The sequence below is a fragment of the Ctenopharyngodon idella genome, chromosome 1 (assembly GCF_019924925.1).
Source record: "Ctenopharyngodon idella isolate HZGC_01 chromosome 1, HZGC01, whole genome shotgun sequence".
Taxonomy (NCBI): domain Eukaryota; kingdom Metazoa; phylum Chordata; class Actinopteri; order Cypriniformes; family Xenocyprididae; genus Ctenopharyngodon; species Ctenopharyngodon idella.
Genome location: NC_067220.1, coordinates 38,488,998 through 38,510,355, shown reverse-complemented (window position 1 = coordinate 38,510,355; position 21,358 = coordinate 38,488,998). Strand labels below are relative to the sequence as shown.

The 21,358-nt window shown below is 41.0% G+C and overlaps 2 protein-coding genes across 2 annotated transcripts in view; one reads left to right on the top strand and one right to left on the bottom strand.

The window, feature by feature from the left end:
* The window catches only part of slkb (STE20-like kinase b), a 56,463-nt gene that overhangs the window by 27,739 nt on the left and 7,366 nt on the right, over positions 1-21,358 (top strand). The window lies entirely within an intron of this gene.
* Positions 289-21,102, bottom strand: LOC127512095 (collagen alpha-1(XVII) chain-like; the record flags this gene model as incomplete). Its single annotated transcript, XM_051892706.1, has 45 exons — positions 289-717; positions 803-928; positions 1,918-1,968; positions 2,049-2,249; positions 2,561-2,629; positions 2,700-2,840; positions 3,120-3,239; positions 3,596-3,709; positions 5,000-5,125; positions 5,231-5,278; positions 10,473-10,535; positions 10,631-10,714; positions 10,792-10,857; positions 10,935-10,970; positions 11,101-11,184; positions 11,299-11,334; positions 11,739-11,810; positions 11,902-11,937; positions 12,667-12,729; positions 12,830-12,865; positions 12,977-13,012; positions 13,094-13,183; positions 13,326-13,388; positions 13,493-13,597; positions 13,737-13,799; positions 14,030-14,056; positions 14,975-15,001; positions 15,095-15,145; positions 15,250-15,516; positions 15,614-15,745; positions 15,877-15,915; positions 16,014-16,082; positions 16,750-16,902; positions 16,992-17,051; positions 17,149-17,220; positions 17,351-17,401; positions 17,541-17,639; positions 17,720-17,854; positions 18,072-18,119; positions 18,252-18,293; positions 19,150-19,197; positions 19,358-19,831; positions 20,155-20,298; positions 20,420-20,476; positions 21,033-21,102. Coding segments are annotated over 45 exons (4,056 nt in total), but the record flags the coding sequence as incomplete, so codon positions are not given.

Genomic DNA, 21,358 nt, shown 5'->3' with positions numbered 1-21,358 from the left:
TCAGCAGAAAAAATACCACTGATTAACAATCTCGTAGCTCACAGTAGGTCTGTCTTTAAAGGTTTATAAGTTACCGTTCAAAATCAATTTTCTTTTGGAGAAAATTAATGGAGTTTTTGATTGGAGTTTAGAAACTAAATTTATGAGACAGTTGTCAGATTTCCTTGGTGATTTCAAATATGAAATTTAATAGTAAGCTTGGTGAACAGCTTTGGAGAATTTGAAGTTTCAAAGATGGCCGCCGAGTGAAATGACTTGCTTTGATATGAGATCTTCAGAAGTCTCAGCTTAGAAAAAAAATCAGTCTTTATTTCTCAGTTTAAAAGTCAAGCCACTTCTGATGCTATTGAAAGTCTGTAATAATAAAAGCATTTTTAGCACATCAAATGACAAAAAAAGAAGCTAATTTTAAACATCAATATCCCCAGATTACATTAAATCCCATTTTGCAGTCATGCACTCACATTTTTTGTTTTTCTTTAAAAACTGTAGTAGTACATTTGAATTTAGTCTGTAATGCTTGTTAATTGAGTGTGAATATATTTATATTTTGGTAACAAATCATTGACAAAAAAAAAATAGAAAAGACTAAATTAAAATGTGTACATGTCATTTTAAAGCATTAGCTTCTAAAGGCAAACACACTGCTGTCTGTCTAAATTCTTGTGCTCCTCCTCCTCCTCCTCCTCCTCCTCTGAGTGACATATGAAGCCTCCCCTATGGGGAAAAAGGGTTTGTCATGACATTATCATGAAGAAATATACGTTATGATCAATTACTTATTTTGTAACCTGGCTCATACCCTTCTCTCCTTTTTGTCCATTCGCTCCTTGGTAGCCCGGGAGGCCAGGGTTACCAGGAAAACCTCTGACACCCTCGGGGCCAGGTGGACCAGGTACACCAGGTACACCAGGAAAACCAAGGTCACCTGTGTACAAGAGTAAAATTACAAGTTGAAACAAGATATGAGATATGAACACTTGTCAATGCAAACAGACAGTTTATAGGAATACTCTGGATTAACCCTATAAAGCCTGACATACTGTATTAAATAATAGTAAAAAAATATAAGTGGATCAGTTAATTGAACCTTTTTGACAATCAAACAAGTAATCTAAAATACATGTGTTTTGTTGAGCATCACATTTGATACTGTACATCAGGCCTTTATGGCTCATATAGTATATAGTGAGAATGGAGCTCAAGCTTGTGGAGGAAAAAAAACACCTGAATTTTTTTTTGAGGCCCAAACTGAGCAAAAAATGCAATTTGATGCATTTACTGATATTTATTTGGCCTAAAAGAAAAATGAAATTCTGATAGCTTGTAGTGTAAATTTATAACAGTATAGCAGACTACCCAGATAAATATGAGTTGTAACTTTATATCTCCCATTAATGTCTTAAAATGATATTTAAATGATCAAAGCTCTGTGGGTTTTATTGTGGGGGCCAAAACATAAAATTCAATGCAATACAATGACAATATTGATAATGATGTATCATATTTGATACTCACTTGATTTTTCTAAAAATGATGTATGGATAGTCAAGCAAACCTAAGTTGCTTCAGTCAGTAAGTGTTCTTCATGAAAAAGCTGTTCTTATGTTTACTTTATAAAAATTCACAGCAAAAAGACACATGAACCTCGACCTGAAGGTGAACGTTTTTATGATTACACTAAAAGACCTTTTAGTTGCCAAAAAAGTATGAACTATCAATCATTTGACAGAAGGCATTTTATAGATTATGTACAACAGGTTATTCTGCAAATTTTTGATCATGTTGATATTTTAGATGCCATAGAAATTTGTGTATCAATTACGATAACACGATTGATAGTCTGTTGACGGCAGCTCTGTTAATGCTCTCTATTACCACAGAAAATAATTATAATATCTTTTAATTTATTCTCACCTCTGGGTCCCAGATCCCCTTTCTGCCCTGGTGGTCCGATCATATGGTGTTCTGTAGAAACAGCCATTAGTAATTAAAATCATACATAATAAATGCATAAGAACTTTTCTTTTGAGCAAGTTCCTTCTTGCCTCTGATATAGTCCATGATCTCAGTCATGTTGTTGGGTTCTAGAATGATTCCTGGAGGTCCAGGTGGTCCTGGAAACCCTGGCCTACCATCTTGTCCTGGAAGCCCTAAACCAGTTGGTCCAGGTGGTCCTGGATGTCCGGGTAATCCTGGTGGTCCTGCTGATTCTATCAAAACACCTTTGTCCCGTAACAGGCCATTAGCTGTGGAAAAAATGCAACCTCATAAGACTCAATAATTCCTAAATCTATATAGGTACTAGCCATATCTTGTTTACATTTACCTTTATGCATTTAGCAGACACTTTTATCCAAAGCAAATTACAAAAGACAAACGAAAGCAACTTGTCAAAGAGCCAACAATATTCATTATATACAATTCAAAATTTATTAGACTACTATTAGGAAGCAAGCTAGAGAATAGAAGAGAAGAGAAGAAATGCAGAGAAGAAGATTTTTGATATGCGTATGTATGTGTGTAAGTGCATTTTAGGTTGTCACGTAGCGTAACTTACATATAATGTACTCTGCAACCTGTTTAGCGATGGCTGGGTAATCCAAATTCTCGCAAGGCCTTGGGTGACCTGCAGAAGTAAACAAACTGCCATTAAACTGATAAAAGATGAAATGCAGTTAATAAAACACTCTTCTTACTCTTGATGTACTCCAGAGGCTCTGCACGGATTTGCTGTTGGTTTTCATTCACTGCATAAGACACTATTCCTCCAGCGCTTCCTGGTGGTCCTTGAGGTCCTGGGGGACCCGGGGGTCCTGGCAGACCTCTGAAACCAGCATCTGAAAACAAAAAAGTTTATGCAAATGGGATCATCAAACCTTTTTAGTACTAGCAGCACCTATATAAAATTAACCATGACAATATTTGTGTGCAGTTATTGTCAACAACTTTTCAGATTAGTAGTTGACAGATATTTTCAATGCCCAATTCTTAAACTATTACGTTTGGTCACCCACATCCTGAAATTGTTACAGTCTTGAACTCCAAACAATCCAAAGCTTAAATCTGAACTGTTTTTATATGTACGCCATATGACAAGTCCAGCACATCTTTCATACCATTCATCAGGCTCAGCACTCGTCCAGCAACTTCCTGAGTGTTAAAGCCATATCCACCTGGCACACCTGAGGGTCCTGGGGGCCCTGGAGGACCAATCAGGTACTGTCTCACCTCATCTCCTATGAATACACCAAAGAATGTGTGGATCCATCAAAATGTGTCATAAAGCACATTAGTTTTGAGTTACATGTTTATTGAAAGCAAAAAGTAAACTTTAGACCTGTAGAAAACAAAAAGGTTACACTTTATTTTGATGGTCCATTTCAGACATTCTACTAACAATAAGTAACTTTACAACTTCAAGTCAACTACAAGTCATTAGAGTATTAGTAGACTGTTAGGATAGGTGTTAAAGTTTTGGGTAAGTAGAATAAGTTAACATGTAGTTGCAAAGTCGCTTCTAACTTTTAAATAAAGTGTTACCAACAAAAAAATAAAGCCCGTAAAAGACAGTCGTTGAACATTTTACACTCACTTTGGAGGTAATCTAGGACACGGTTAGTCAGTGCATCCTCGGAGGCTGATCCGGGAGGTCCGGGTGGTCCAGGTGGGCCTGGAGGTCCAGCCAGGTATTCTCTGATGGGTTCACCTACAAAAGACGCATTAAATGTTACTGTCATTGAGCTTATTTGCCCATTTATCTCTTTAACTAGTTAACGATGTAATTTGTAGTGGCATTAATCAGAACTGGGACTTCTAAAGATGCTTTTCCACCACAATGCTAGCACGTCAGCAGCTGCTATGCAGTAGTTAAAGACCCAAAAATGAAAATTCAGTCATCATTTACTCACCCTCATGTCATTCCAAACCCGTATCACTTCGGTTCCCATTGACTTCCATAGACATTAGTCAGGGCAGCGACATATTTAAAGGGTTAGTTCACCCAAAAATGAAATTTCTGTCATTAATTACTCACCCATAAGCCCTTCGTTCATCTTCGGAACACAAATTAAGATATTTTTGATGAAATCCAAGTGGCTTTTTTTATCCCCCATAGAAAGCAACATAATTACCGTCATTGAAGGTCCAGAAAAGTAGTAAAAAGACATAGTTAAGAAATTGTTGAATAAAGTCGTTATTTTTGTTTTGTTTTTGCGCAAAAAAGTATTCTCGTCACTTCATTACATTAAGGTTGAACCACTGTTGACACGTCGACTGTTTTAACAATGTCTTTAATACCTTTCTGGACCTTGAATGATGGTAATTATGTTGCTTTCTATGGCGGATAAAAAACTTCTTGGATTTCATCAAAAATATCTTAATTTGTGTTCCGAAGAAGAAGGAAGGTCTTACAGGTTTGGAACGAGATGAAGGTGAATAATTAATGACAGAAATTTCATTTTTGGGTGAACTAACACTTTAATTTTTGACAGGGATGAAAACGAGGCTGTGAGGGATACAAGTACAGAGCGTTCAATGGATTGTACTGTTGTTTAACAACATACAGATTGTTCAGCTTATGAAACGCCTTTCCAAAAATTCCACAAAACAGTTTTGAATGTTGTGAGTTGTGAAAATTGTGATCTTGACCACTACATAGAGCAAGCCATTCCCTCACAGACTCGTTTTCATCTGCGTTAAATACAATATGGCGTCTAACCTGCTAAGATCTATTGTATGGATAAAAAAAATGTAATGGAAGTAAATAGGAACCAAAACTGTTTGGTAACCAACATTCTTCAAAATATCTTCTGGGTTCCACAGAAGAAAAAGTCATACAGGTTTGTAACAACATGAACCCTCATGTCCTTCCAAACCTGTGTAACTTTCTTTCTAAATGATGACAGTTTTTGGGTGAACTATCCCAGTAAGGTCTTCTGGGTGGTTTTAAGGGAGTTGCAAGGTTGCATAAAAGTTCTTCATATCCTTTTAAACATACTTCTGAGGAAGTCTGAAATCTGTTGAACAACATCTGGTGAGCCACCACTCGGGGAACCAGGTGCTCCAGGAGGTCCTGGGGGTCCAGGTGGACCTGGTGGTCCTGGAGCACTTCTGGATCCTCCACCTTATAAAAACAATGACATGAAACTCTTTTTCTTTCATTAATGTAATGGTATCTGGTTTGAAAGGGTTCATGTCAGATATTGGAGCAATACACCAATTTGCCTACCGTAGGAATAACCTGGAATGCCAGGGGCCCCTGGGACTCCAGCATCACCTATATTTAAATAATAATAAAAAATGTTGGTGCACAGATGTATGAAAACTAAATATATTTACTTCCGTTGTAATGGTTTTACTCTACCTGGAGGCTCTTTTTTTTTAAATTTTTTTTACATAGATCGTCTCGGTTACGTATGTAACCCTCGTTCCCTGAAGGAGGGAACGGAGACGTACGTCAGTAGTGACCGACGAATTGGGATATCGCTAGAGAGCCCTATCAGCTTCGAGTGAACTACAACAGGCCAATAAAGTTGGCGTGCGATATTTGCACAATGCGCACCGCCCCCGCCAGGTGGTATAAATAGGGGAGCAGATGCCATCGCACTCTGTTTTTCGCTGAGGAGACAACCTAGTCCGCACTACAGCGAGGGTACAGCAACTGTGGCGACGGGACGTACGTCTCGGTTCCCTCCTTCAGGGAACGAGGGTTACATATGTAACCGAGACGTTCTCTTTCAGTCGGTCACGTTCGATGTACGTCAGTAGTGACCGACTAATTGGGATCCCAAATAAAGCGCCACAGTATGAACCCCTTCCAGTGCCCAGCGCAAGCTCTAGCCACCCGGCGCACCAGTGGGACGGGGAAGGGGGCGAGCTGACGCCGAGAGAGTCTACTGCTGTTCCAATATACCCACTAAGTAAACTAGACTACACTGGGGAAGCGAACCCGTAGGGGACGCTGCGGAGACCACTACCCACCCGTAGGGGAGGAATTTACATGGAGAGTACACATATGGACTGGCCGTGGGCAGTACGCATATGGAGTCCCTGGGATGGCTCCACCTGGGTAGGGGGAGACTAATCTGACAGGTGACAGCAGAGCTGGCTCTGCTAAGGGAAAGACACGGGCTCACCGTGGGGAGTTGACCGTGGACAAATACACACATGGGACCACTCACGTGGAGGGGTCACGACATGTGGAACCCAGCCAAACGTCAGAAGTTTGGCCTGGCATCAGACACTCCGCAATGTCCGAGCCGAAGGGGGAGGCGGAGGAACTTGACAGGGTTGGCCAAGCGGGGAACTCGACTGGAGTAAAAAGGATGCACGTATCCGGCTCAGGGGGCGGGAGTGGCATTGCAAGCCGACACTAGAACAGGCTCTTCGCATCTACCGGCTGGTGGAAGCGAGTACACGGGAAGATACCGGTTCTACACGAAGGCTATCGAATCTAGCGAACGTGTTAGGTGTCGCCCAGCCCGCAGCTCTACAGATATCTGTCAGCGAGGCGCCGTGCGCCAGCGCCCAGGAAGAGGCCACTCCTCTGGTGGAGTGGGCTCTCAACCCGAGCGGGCAAGGCACGCCCTGGGATTCATACGCCAGGGCAGAAGGCTCACTGGGGGAAACGCATATTTGCGTGGGCCCCGGGACCAGCTGAGTACCAGGGCATCCGTGCCGAGCGTGCCGCCGGTCAGGGAATAGAACCACTGGCAGTGGGCAGTCTCCGGGGAGGCGAACAGAACTATCTGTGCCTCGCCGAAGCGCTGCCAGATCAGCTGGACCACCTGGGGATGGAGTCTCCATTCGCCCGGAGGCGGAGGCTGCCGTGAAAGCTCGTCCGCTGCACGGTTGAGCGCGCCTGGGACGTGAATGGCACGAAGCGACCTCAGATGCTTCTGACTCCATAGCAAGAGATGGCGGGCGAGTTGCGACATACGGCGGGAGCGTAGACCACCCTGATGGTTGATGTACGCAACGGCTGCAGTGCTGTCCGAGCGGACCAGTACGTGCTTGTCTGTCAACAGCTCCTGGAAGCGGCCCAGTGCAAGACGTACTGCTAGCAACTCGAGGCAATTGATATGCCAATGCAGTTGGGGCCCCGTCCACAGACCCGACGCTGCATGCCCATTGTACGTGGTCCCCCCACCCCGTGGCAGAGGCATCTGTGTGGACCACAGCATGCCTGGACACTTGTCCGAGGGGAACTCCAGCCCGCAGGAACGAAGGGTCCGACCACTTGGTGAGGGTGCGACGGCAGTTCGGTGTCACAGGGACACAGAACGTACTGTGCTGCCACGCCCATCTCGGGACACCATGTCCCTGTGTTCGCACAACTGCTCCCGCGAGCTGGCCAGGATGAGCCAGTCGTCGAGGTAGTTGAGGATGCGAACGCCCTGTTCCTTGAGCGGAACAATGGCTGCCTCCGCAACCTTCGTAAAGACGCGGGGCGACAGGGCCATCCCGAAGGGTAGGACTTTGTACTGATATGCCCGACCCTCGAACACAAACCGTAGAAGGAGTCTGTGACGAGGCAGAATCGAGACATGAAAGTATGCGTCCTTCAGGTCGATCGCTGCAAACCAATCCTGGGGACGGATGCATTTGAAAATGCACTTCTGCGTAAGCATCTTGAACGGCAGCCTGTGAAGGGACCGATTCAGGACACGCAGATCCAGGATTGGCCGTAGCCCACCGCCCTTCTTGGGTACAATGAAGTGGGGGCTGGAGAACCCTGACTCCATATCGGCGGGAGGGACCGGCTTGACTGCATCCTTCGCCAGGAGGACAGCAATCTCCGCCCAGAGAACAGGTGCATTGTCCAGGGACACACGAGTGTAATGGACACCCCTGAACACCGGGGGACGCCGGGCGAACTGAATCGCATAGCCAAGTCTGATGGTACGAATGAGCCAGCGGGACGGGCTGGAAAGCGCTAGCCAGGCTTCCAGACACCGAACCAGCGGAACCAAATGCACCACAGACGTACCGGGCATGGGGCAGCGAGGTAGAGTGCTGGGACCCGACTCGGACGGCATAGCGGCCCGTAGTGGGGTCAGACTCTGCAAGGTGGCAGTGTGAATGGGAGACGGCCTCGACCAACACACTGGGACCTGCTGGCGAAGTGAGAGGGGGCTGAGAGTGGCGAGGTGGGGCCTCGCGCACTGCCAGCCGCGCCCTATTGGGACCTGGAGGGTTAGAAAACAGTTCTACTTCGTGGGTACCGCTGGACTCCGGAGAGCCAGCGGCAGAACAAACCAAAATTCTCCACCCGGCCCTCCTCCGGGGAGGGAGCGATGCGGGCATCATCTCCCGAAGAACTGTTTACCTCAGCTCCAGGTCACCCGTTTCTCCAGGACCAGCCCGCTCAGCCCGCAGCCAAGCCACTTGGCTAGCGAGAAACCGCTAGCCAAGTGGCTTGGCTGCGGGCTGAGCGGGCTGGATTTTAGGCCAGCTTGTGAGATGAGAGCATCGAGAAAGCATACTTAGACGATGACACACCTCTGCAAGGCTAGCCAGGGGTGTTTCCGGACCACCATGGTGGACATTGTCTGGCCAGGGGCCTGCGCTATGACTTACATCATGCGTAGCTCAACCCCGACTCAGAACTACCCATATGCAATGAGCGCTTTGGCCTTCCACAGACTTGCCGGGGGCCAAGACCCATGCAGGGCAGAGGTGGTGTGCCCGTAGCACTGCCACCCCACCACAGAGGGTAGTGAGAGAGAAAACTTTTAATGCAGATTATGACCCTTTTGGCGTTCCATATTTGGCACCAAAAAAGTCTTCCAAACTGCCAAGTTTTTCATGCACGTCCGGGCTAAGACAGGGGGTGGGGCAAGGCGAGTACGCGTCGCACCACGCCACCAGGGGCCCGGGAAAGCATGGTCGCTAACTCTGAATCTGATTCAGCATGAGCACATCACAACCGTGGGACGCTCAGCCTCATCTTCATGTCCAGAGCCCAACAACCCTCTCTCCAATGTAGCAGTCGACATCTGATCCTCTGCTGGAGCCCTGACTAAGATGCTAGGTCCCCCATGAGAAGGACCAGCAATCCATCCAGAAGCTACCAGCCATGTGGGACAGTGAACGTGGTTGTCTAACTGAACGACACACGGCGCTGAGCGCCGATGTGGCCATGTTTTTACCAAACATAAACCACCCACGAACACAGTCACAACATGTTTGCGATGCATTAGAGGGGTGGGGGGCCCACGGAGATTGGCTCGGCAGGTATTGCCCCACTGTGATCCACTGGTCACCCTGGCTTATTCACCAAAAAGTAGTACTTTTCTGATTCAGAAAGAGAAACTAGATCGGGGAATAGGTGAGGGGACTCCACCTCATTTGAGGCACTCGAGTCTCGACCACGCATCTAGAGCGCCGAACAACGCGCTGGGTCGCCATGGCAACGCGCGCTGTCAGCCAGCAGCTCGACGGCACACGGCGCGCTGAGCGCTCAAGCCCTTACGAAAAAGGCAAGACGAACAACGCACCGACGTGGGCATGCTCTCTTTTTTTTTTTGTTTTACAAGAGAATATGAACCACCCACAAACACAGTCTCAGCACGCTTAGCAGACATGAGAGAAAGTGATTGTGGCCGTCAGTGAGGATAGGAAACGACCGCCTCCAGAAACGCACAGACAGAATGATGTCTTGAAAAAGACGCAGTGTCTGTCTGTGAAGCTCTTTTAGAAGCTCTTGTTCTTTGTGCCGAAGCACACAGGGAACAGCCGCAATGTGACTGCAGGTACACTTTTCACTCCTTGAGTCACAGACACAGAGGAACCGGCCCAAATCGCAAACCAAACGGGGCAAATAATGCTGTGAAAACAGCAGTTGAGAGCTGTATAACAGCTCGAGAAGCTCACTCTGGGAAAGCTCGCGGCCTCGCTGTGAGGTGCCATAAAGCCAGCACTGTAGAACAAAAGCTCTTCAAAGGCTTGCAAAGTCACTCTCAGACTAATAGCAGGAACACACAGGTTGGCTCCAAAGCGAAAGACAAAGTGCGACGGCATCTGCTCCCCTATTTATACCACCTGGCGGGGGCGGTGCGCATTATGCAAATATCGCACGCCAACTTCATTGGCCTGTTGTAGTTCACTCGAAGCTGATAGGGCTCTCTAGCGATATCCCAATTCGTCGGTCACTACTGACGTACGTCGATATATATATATATATATATATATATATATATATATATTTTTTTTTTTTTTTTTTTTTTTATCTATGCATATCTTAACACAGTTATAAGGCCACCAAGAATATATGATTTTTGTATGTGTGGTATCAGTTGTTTAGTTGTTCCATAAATAATAAATTTGAGTTTGGAAGTTGTTGATGAATCCTGTTTTGTTCATAGAAATGTTTGTGCACAGATTTCAATCACAAATTTATGTGTACGCATGGTTAGTGAATGAGACCCAGTGTCTCAAAGAACCAAGTGTAAATTAACTCTAAAGCAGACCTGAAGTGGGTACAAAGCTTCCTGGTTCACCCTTTTCACCAGGAGGACCAGGCTGACCAACACCTGTGGAAAAACATATTTCAAAATGAATAGTAACATAACAGAAATGCCGTCTTGGAGATAAAAAGTCAGACAAAACTGAATTAGGGACTAAGTACCTGGTTGCCCATTGTCACCAGGCGGTCCGGGTGGTCTCAGTGGACCAGGTGGGCCAGGAGGACCAGGTTCAGCTGCAGCTCCCTCTGTTCAATTTAGATTAAGAGCACATGAATGATATAAAAACTCTTACAATATACATTTTAAAAGTGAGCACACTTACTCCCTGCACTCTCAGAGACTCCAGGCTTCCCGTCATCTCCTTTGTCTCCTTTATCTCCCTTTGAACCTGTAGAGATTCAAATGTCAGTGAACTGAAATTCTCTGATTTTAATATTTTTGTTTTATAGAAATAAGTAATCTTACCAGGTGGACCAGGAAGACCAGCAGGACCAATAGGACCTTAGGTAAAAAAACAAAACAAAAAAAAAAACAAGAACTTAATATTAGCACAAACATGCCACTGTTTAACTAATTCTTTCATTTTCAATATTAAATGTATTTGAGATAATCCGTGATGAATTCATGATACCTGACAGTCCAGGTGGTCCAGCAGGACCTGGAGTTCCAGGAGGTCCAGGTGGTCCAGGTATACCCACAGTGTTAGTATTGGCGCCTGCGAGGAGTGACCAGATGATGATGATGAATAATGTCAACATCAAATGAGCCAGATTAATAGAGCAGAAGCTAACTAAGCACCATTAACTAATTTTCATTTGTGTTCCCTCACCTGCAGAAATGACTCTTCCGGGCTCACCAGGCTCACCTAAAGAGAGAACAACATGTATGATGTGGTAAGAATATTTCTCTCTCTCTATATATATAAAAAATAAAAAGTAGAATGATGTATATACAAAATACACAATGTGACTAAATTATGATATTAAGGCCCGTTCACACCAAGATAACTATAACGATAACTATCGTTCTGTTTATTATAAGCATGTGCTGCAGTTTTGTCGTCTGCCGCTTTAAATGCTCGAGCTCTTTAAAGCAGGATGGATTCTGATTGGCTGTCAATGTTTTTATCCTTGGAGTCCTGGTGTACCTGTGCAGGGAAACAGAAAACGCATTTTAAACACACTTGCATTATTGACAAGTTTGTTTAAAAATTATGAAAAGCATTATCTTTTTATTCAGCGGTGGCGGGAAATTTCTTTTCATTTATACCTGGTATTCCTGCATCTCCAGGAGGCCCTGATGGTCCCCGAGCTCCAGGCAACCCAATCGGACCTTGATCCCCTTGAATTAAAAGAAAGAGAAATTTACAAAATACATGCTTGATAAGAGAGACACAGACTAATGTTTTCCCAAGGCAAGTTAGGCAAATTACCTCGAATTCCTTTAACACCATCTGGCCCAGGAGCACCTGTGGAAAATGAAATATGATATGATATAAAATATTATATATGACATTATATTATACAGCACATACAGTCCACAACACAGTACACAACATCAAAAAGTTTTGGGTCAGTAAGTCTCTCTCACCAAGGCTTATAAAGTAAATAAAGAAATATTATAATTTAAAATGACTTTTTTTCTATTTTAATATATTTTAAAATGTAATTCATTCCTGTGATCAAAGCTGAATTTTCTGCATCGATACTTCAGTCTTCAGTGTCACATGATCCTTCAGAAATCATTCTAATATGCTGATTTGATGCTCAAAAACATTATTATGAAACAGTTGTGCTGCTTTTTTCAGGAATCTTCAATAAATAGAAAGTAAAAAAAAAAAACAACAACATTTATTTGAAATAGAAATCTTTTGTAACATTATAAATGTCTTTATTGTCACTTATGATCAATATAATGCATCCTTACTGAATAAAAGGGTCACAGTTTAGTTTAGGGTCCAATTCTCACTATTAACTATTACCAAATGAACAGCCAATATCATAGTAATATGTTTGCTGATAAACAACTAGTTAATACTGAGAATTGGACTAAACTAAAGTGTTACCAATAAAAGTATTTATTTCTTTTAAAAAAATACTGACCCCAATTTTTTTTTTGGCAATAGTGTTTGTATTTGCATAGATTTTGCATGTGATACAGGTTTTCTTTTCCTCAAGTTTCTCTTTCTGTGACCCACCTGCGGATCCTTTAAGACCTTTCTCACCAGGAGGCCCTGCTGGTCCGACCAGACCTGGCTCACCTGTCAAAAAATATTATCATATTTTGAGATGTTCATAACACACACACACACACACATTATATATATATATAAAATAAATAATGAATAAATGATTACTCACCAGTGGCACCCCGTGGCCCTCTCTCTCCTTGATCACCTAATTTAGAAATAAAAAAAACATTTTAACATAATTGTCAGCATAAAAACTTAAAAAGTATATTAAAAACTGCTTTATTATTCGCAATATGTATCTCTGCCTTCTACCAACCTTTGACCCCAGGTGGCCCAGCAGGTCCTTTATCACCTAAAAATATAAAAGATGATGAAAACAAATTGTTTACATGAAATTCTTGAATGGGAAAATGTTAAGAAAAGGTAGATTTACCCTTGGGTCCAGGACCACCAGAGTCTCCATGGAAGCCTTGGGGTCCAGGAGCTCCTGTAAGCCCTGGTACTCCTTGTGCACCTGCATCACCTGCAGTGACAAAACAAGTTTTTTCCCCTAAAAATGTAGGTCCATCTTTATTGGCAAAGGCAGTATGAATATGAAATGCCTGCTGAACCAGAATCATTTGTACATGCTGTACTGAAATCTCTCTCTGTTTATATGGTCTTACCTTTTGGTCCCATGGGGCCTGGTGGTCCTGCTAGCCCAGGTGCACCAACATCGCCAGATGAGCCTGAGGAGCAAAGGCAAAACAATTAGCAATCATTATCAGCTTGTTGTAAAGAGTGTGTATAAATGTTTATAATACAACAGAAGCAATATTGGCAGTGGTATCACCTTTCTCTCCTTTCCTTCCAATTCCTGGAGGTCCTGGTTCTCCTCTTGGACCCGCTGGCCCCTCCCGCCCCCTCGGCCCAGGTAAGCCATCAGTTCCTGATTCACCTACGAATAGTACGAAGAGGTCTTATTTTAGGTCTGGATCACCTTTGTCACACGTGAGCATCACAAAATCAGTCTTCAGTTGTAATGGCAACGACTGACTAACAGATGTTACTACTGGTTTAGTGTCTCTGCATCATACCTGAACTTCCTTTGGGTCCTCGAGGACCTTCCTGTCCAGGGTGACCAATGAGACCAGGAGGACCTGAAAAGAAACCATTCATTAATTCAGTTTATCCATTTAGGCTCTTCTGGTAAGAAGTCAAGTCAGTATTTTATTATTCATGTATTTAATATGTGTAAAAAGTGAGATAATGATCCACGAGTGTGTCTAATATCAGTTGTAGACTTTAACAGAGATATTTTTTTTTTCTTCATTTTACTAAGTGAAAGTGCAATGGACTGTGATGTTTCTCATATAAAAAAAAAAATTACCTGGAATTCCAGGAAATCCTGGTTCACCTGTAAAATTATATTTGTGATATTATTGTGATACATGTGTGATATTATGTGACATTGTTGTGATAATGTGTGACATTATTGTGATATAATAGTGATACTGTTGTGATGTGACATTGTGATATGTGATACATTTGTGATGAAATGTGATACTGTAGTGATGTGTGACATTGTGATATATTGGTGATACTGTTTTGATAATCTTGTGTTATATTTTTTATATATTTGTGATATGTAATGTATAATTGTAATACATTTGTGATATTACTGTTTATGGAACTGTTGTGATAATGTGTGACATTATTGTGAAATATTTAGATACATTTCTGATGTTGTGATTTATTTGTGATGTGTGATACTGTTTTGATATTGTGATATATTTGTTATTTTACATGATACTGATGTGATAATGTTTGGCATTATTGTGATATATCTAGGATATAACTGATACATTTCTGATATTATTGTGATATATTTGTGATATAACTGATACGTTTCTGATATTATTTTGATATGTCTGTGATTTTACGTGATGCTGTTGTGATAATGGGTGGCATTGTGATATATCTGTGACATAACTGTGATACATTTGTGATATTGTGATACAACTGTGATACATTTCTGATATAATTGTGATATGTTTGTGATTTTACGTGATGCTGTTGTGATAATGTGTGGCATTATTGTGATAAATCTGTGATATAACTGTGATACATTTGTGATATTACTGTGATATATTTGTGATTTTACCTGATACTGTTGTGATAATGGGTGGCATTATTGTGATATAACTGTGATACATTTCTGATATTATTATTGTGATATATTTGTGATAGTGTGCATCTCCGTTTGTGAAATTGTACTGCAGAAAGTCACAATGACAGTTTGGTCTGATTTTTTTTTTTTTTTTTTTTTGAATACCTTTAACTCCAGGAGGTCCTTGGTCTCCTAGATTTAAATGTACATCAAATGTATGTATTAGTAAATCTGCATTCACACTTTTCACTGTATATTATCTATGTATTAATCTGTAAATATTACCTTTAGGCCCAGGTTCTCCTCTCTCACCCCTAAGTGAAGTTGCCAGTGATGCTATAATGAAATCATTAAAAAATGAAAAGCAAGCCAATGAATAAATGTTAACTGATTAAATGTATGACTCTTGCATATATTTAACATGAATATATGGTAAACACCTCTAACGGTGTCCGACTGCAGTTCAGATCTGAGGATCTGTTGGATGGTCCTCTGCAGGACCACAGGGTCTTGTGCAGTGGGTGCTGAACCCAGGTTTATAGTGTTATCGGCACGGACACCAGAGATGCGCTCGGCGTATGAAGATTCCAGTGGATCCACAATGTTGACCACCGAGGAGGAGGATAAACGACTGGTTCGAGCAGAGGCTGCGCCTTCTCCACCATCAATAGCGTCCACTCGAGCCTTTAGCTTCCTGACCTCCTCACCTACACAGAGAGAAACATTCATTATAGAGGAAATTGTACAAGTACAAGCTACATCAGTTGGTCTAGACTAGTCTTGACATCTTGAGACATGATGTACCCAGAGCGATGAGACCACAGAGGAGTCCCAGCAGAAGGAGAAGACCAATAATCGATGCCAGAAGCCACTTCCACCACGAGCAGCAGGAACAGAATCCCAGTCCTGTGCCGTCAGACTCATCTTTACGGATCTCTGTCGAGACATTAGAATGTGAGTCTATGAGCAAAACCAGATCCATAATGTCTGCTTCATCATTGCTGAAAGAGTTGATGTTTAACAGCATAGATTCTCTGTAATAATTCAAATTTCTATAATACACTTACCTGCATAGGTTGCCTTGTCTTTTGTTGAGGCTTTGGAAGCTGGAAGCACATAAATGTCAGTTTTATTGGATGTAATTTAAGCGAGGATTCAGTTATTAATGAAATAATATCCAGTAAGTGACTTTATCTGAATGTACCAGTGGTGGTTTCCATAGTGCTCGAGATCATCTTTTTCTCCCTCTTGAGTAAATCTTCCGAAAATGTATCTGTAACATAAGAAAAACATTTGTCACAAATAACATTCTACAAAAAAATAAATAAAATAAAATAAAATAATTAAAATCAAAATATATGTATTTTATGTTTATTTTAAAAATATACGCTACAGTGGAAAAGTTTGGGGTCTGTAAGACATAAAAGTTTTTGGAAGAAGTAATAAAATAAAATTACCGTTTTCAATTGTAATATATTTTAAAATGTAATGTATTACTGTGATCAAAGCTGAATTTATGGCAACATTACTCCAGTCTTCAGTGTCACATGATCCTTCAGAAATCATGCTAATATGATGATTTGCTGCTCAAGAAACATTTCTGATTATTATCAATGTTGAAAACAGTTTTTGCTGCTTCATATTTTTGTGGAAATCATGATACATTTTTCAGGGTTGTTTGATGAATAGAAAGTTCAGCATTTATTTGAAATAAAAAAAAAATCTTTTGTAGCATTATAAATGTCTTTGCTGTCACTTTTGATCACTTTAATGTGTCTTTGCTGATTAAAAGTATTCATTTCATTCAAAAACTTCTCCAAACATTTGAACGGTATTGTATATTTAACCATTTTAATTAAATGACTGATTTAATATAATTAATAACTATAAATTAAGCTTAGTTAAAGCCTCTGTTAAAATATCTAGTCTGAGCTGTCTACCTGCTCCAGCACTGGTGGTGGATGTGACGAACTGTTTGCCAGTGTTTTTGGACATGATCAGTCTCTCTGTCTCTACATTTTCTTTTCCAGTCGCAATAAACTTGCCATCTTTCACAAAAACATCATCAGAGGTGATAGGGCTGCTGGGAACAGCTGTAAATGTGATATAAAAAGGAAGACTTTTCATTTGGTAATACTGTATTGATTTAATCCTGAACATTCTGAAGTAAAATCATTATTACCAGTAATACTGGAGGCCATTCCAGTGCTGCCAACATTCTTCTGTGCTCCATACACTGGAACTACAATCAGGCATAATAAATCTCTTACTGTAGTTATGTTGCATGCATTACGTCAGTGTATAACAGTTAGCATATAGAGAGACAAGGTTCAGTTTACCATGGCCAACACTCATTCCATTAGCCATGAGAGCACCGCCAGATGTTGACAGGTTATTCTGCATCCCATACACTGAGTAGAACAGAAACACAGAGTGAAGCCATCAGGTACTTTTTCAGTTTCATGAGTCTTTTGGGCATTTAACCAGAGCTCAGATTTAGTGTTTGTTAATGAAAGTGTATGAATTGGTGAATGTAATGACCTGCACTACCAAGGCCAGACGAGCTGAGGCTCAGATTATTCTGCATGCCACCTGAAACACACAATATCTGATCAGTGACAACCTCTATCTTTCGTCCTGGTATTATTTTTCATTTATCTTTTAATTTAATTGATCCTATAAACACACAGAAACACATGTACACAGACACTATTGTTTCTCTCTGTTTAACCTGTGGGTGATGATGGTTGTTGCAGTGTGGTGTAACTGAGATTGTTTGGGTTGGTGTAATATCCACTGAATCCAGCGTCCAGGACTGAGCCGTCATAACCTGAAATACATATATTAGTGTTGAAGTGTGCTGTGTGTATCAAAGTCACGGGCATATCTGTGCGCGCGAGTGTGTGTTACCCGACTGACTCTCGTGGCGCGTGTCCACGCTGGCTTTTTTCGGGATAGGCAGAGTGCTGGTGGGAGAACGAGGTGGACTGATGCTCCCGGAGCGACTTCCCTTCAATAATCTCTTTACATCATCCAGCTCTGTCCCTAAATATATGAAAATATAATTTTCTGAAACTAAAGGCAACACAAAGTATTGCTTGTAAAACGATATCTTCATATACAATCAGTATATGATTTAAAAGATGAAATATAAAATATATTGTTACCCTACATATGTGGTGCAAATGAAAATATGAAATTTCAAATTATTTGCATAATGAAGCAGATTAATAAAAGAACATTATTGATAAGCAACACTGACATCTAGTGGAGGGTGAAGCACTCTGCAATCTGGCTCTGATCTCACTCTCTGAAAAAGACAACGATAACATTAAGATTTAAAAACGAGATTTAAATTAAGAGAAAATGTATTTATTTATTATTTTATTTATTTATTTTTTTAAAGTTGGGAAGTTTGTGAAACTACTTATTTCATAAATACCTCGTGTCTGAGTGCGCCCTCTGGTGGCAACGCTTGTCGAAACTGCAAATGGAAAAAAAAACACTGAAGCAGAATACTGAGAAACACAAGTTTCACGGATGAAATAATAATAATTATTATTATTATTATTATTATTGTTGTTGTTATTATTTAACAGGATTCTTATTATTTTTAAGGGTTCAGACGCCAATATAAGAACGAACACACACACACACACACACACACACTCACACACACAACAGTATAAGCTTGGGGAACGGAGATAGAGTAGCGTGGTCTTAAAAGTACATTTTACATACAAGAATACGTATCAACATTTGTTTTGCTTGTGTTTCTGTCACCACAAAAGTTGATGTTTTTGTTTTTACCTGACGCTAAATACACCTTCGCGAGCGTAAATCAACAAGAGACCGCTAGCATCTTTCATTGCAAACAGTTTTGGATATAACATTGTCAAAACATAAATACTTTACTATATATTTGCATATTTGACGACTGATCTTTGACGACACACATTTTTGACCAATCAAATGAGCCAAGAATGAGCATGTCCCTCCCACCCAAAACATAATTCAAGCAGGTAGAGAATCTTGGTTCACGGGTGTGACGTAACTAAATCCTATTGGCTATTTTTTCAAAGCGACAGAACTCTTCGATATGTCCCGCCAAACGTTCAGTTTCATTAGAAAAGTTCGTCTACAGTTCAGAGGTAAGGAAACTGCACTCGTAAGGTGATTCTGTTGGTCATTTAGATAGCTTTGTTTGGTTAACTGTGCTGATTAATAATGAATTTCTTTCATATAGCCTAGTATTTTAGAAAAATACTAGGTTACAAATTATGTTTTTTTTTCCTCTAAAAATTCACACCAGTCCCAAAACAAAATATAAATGGACATACCGTACTCTTTCTTTATGTATTCAGGGGAGGAATTGCCACTGGAGCTCTCTGAGTAAATATAAATAACATAAAGTGCATACTGTTTATCAATTCTAAAGACTATAATGATATTTAAACTAATATCAACAATTAAACATACTCTGTGCGATTCCTCTCATCTGAAATCAATATATCCCACAAAGGTCAGAGGTCATGATCTCTCACTTACCCTCATATCCTCCAGTGTAAGGGTTCAGACTGGTCTTTCTCTCAGTAGGGACTGTGCTGTAATTCAAACCTTTCCTTGTTCCACTAGGGGACGAGGAGCTGAACTTGGTGACAGTCATGGAGCTGGAAGCTCCTCCGGCAGACATGACTGCAGAGGAGCCAGAACCACCTCCTCCACTTCTGGAGATGTTCATACTCCCTCCAGAAACAGAACCGCCTGAAGAACCAGACACAAACTCAGAAGACGAGCCGGACCCAAATCCTGAAGAAAGGTCTCCACCTGTTGCTGAGGAACTGCCAACTGTTGTGATGGAGGTAGAGACACCGCTAGAGCTTTTAACCACAGAACTAGAGCTTTTAACCGTAGAGCTACTAATTGGACCGGTTACACTGATTTCACGAGATATTCCGTCAAATCCACCGATCACAGATCCTGCTCCTGAACTGCTACTGGCTGAACTTCCAGATGAGGAGGCTGGAGAGAAGAAAAAACAACTTAAATAAGTGGGCAATAAATACTAATACTATATATAGAGAGAGAGAGAGAGAGTGAGAGAGAAACCAAATAACATTCAGCAGGGAAGGAGATTTTTGTGGCTAATAACCACAAAAATGTCAATTCCAAAATATACTAGAAGAAGGCTTGTGAATAAATGAATAATAAGAATAAAAAAAAAAATTGTTTTAAAGTTTCTTTCATGAATTTGGAGTAAATATTGCTTAAAATAAGTGTTAATTTAATCAATTTCCTAGTACATCATGCATAGATGGTTGAAGCTGGATGATTTCTGGACTCACAGGATATGACATAACTTCTGGAAGCGCCCCCTTTAGCACTTGTCTGGGAGATGATCTTCTTCTCCAGCAGAACAGCTCCTCCTGAAGCTCCTCCAGAGCCGGAGCTGTTCACCTGTTGGTTGCTCACAGAGCTGCTGTGTCCCTCTAGTGGGGAGACACCAAATAACATTCAGCAGGGCAGGAGTTTGAACTGTTCTACAATTTAGAGAATAGTTATAAAATGGTTTTTAATATAATGTAATATCAAGCTGGAGTTTAAACATACTTGGGGGTAGAGATGTCAGTCTTGTGGTCGTTACAGTTTCTGTATGCTTCTGGATTTCTGTAATTTTTGAGATCATTCAAGTTCAGAGACAATTGAATTTAAATTATAGCCTGTATATATCATATATCCAGTTTTACTATGGTTGTGCCAAATTCCTTTGTTATATGTAATTTTCATGCATTAATCGCTTTTTATTGCCAATGTGTGAACAGCTTATAACGAAACTTTAAAAAAAACGAGACATTCCCACTTCCTAGGTTGTCTATGAAAGCCTGTAGACTGATATTTATGATAAAATCTTACTGATAAAAGATTTTTTCAGGGGAAATCAAAAGGATGTAACATTTACACGCAAGCTCCCGAGAGCCTCTCTTCGTTCTATGACACATGAAATGAATGCTTATACAATGATTAGGCCAATGCTGAAAGAGCCATTCTGTACTAATGTCAATGTGTCATGCAAAGAAAAGGGATTCATTCAAACGGTAACGACCAATAAGTTGCTGGCTGCAGTTCACTTAACGGCCACCAGTGTCGCTAATAACAAGTTTTTCTGAATTCTACATATAGCTCTTTTAATTCTTTTAGTGATAAAAGTGTTTTCCACTCTCACCTTTTCCAGATCCTCCAGATCCCGCCTCTACTTTGACAGTCTTGGTTGTGGTTAGCTTGTCCGTTCCATGTTAACTACTGTAAAGCTCTCATCAATAAAATAAGACATCCATTTTTATTCTTTTTTTCTTTAGATTTGGTAAGCATGTTGGTGCTATAGATTAACATCATTAACACAAAATGCTTCTCAAAGAATACAAGCAAAGGAGAAAACGAACAACAAGGGACTGTTATTCCAAATTCATCATGATTTCAGACATAAGCATATCCTTAGTGTTGGAGAAATTGATTTACAATACATTAAAGTATCATTTTAGCTACTAATAA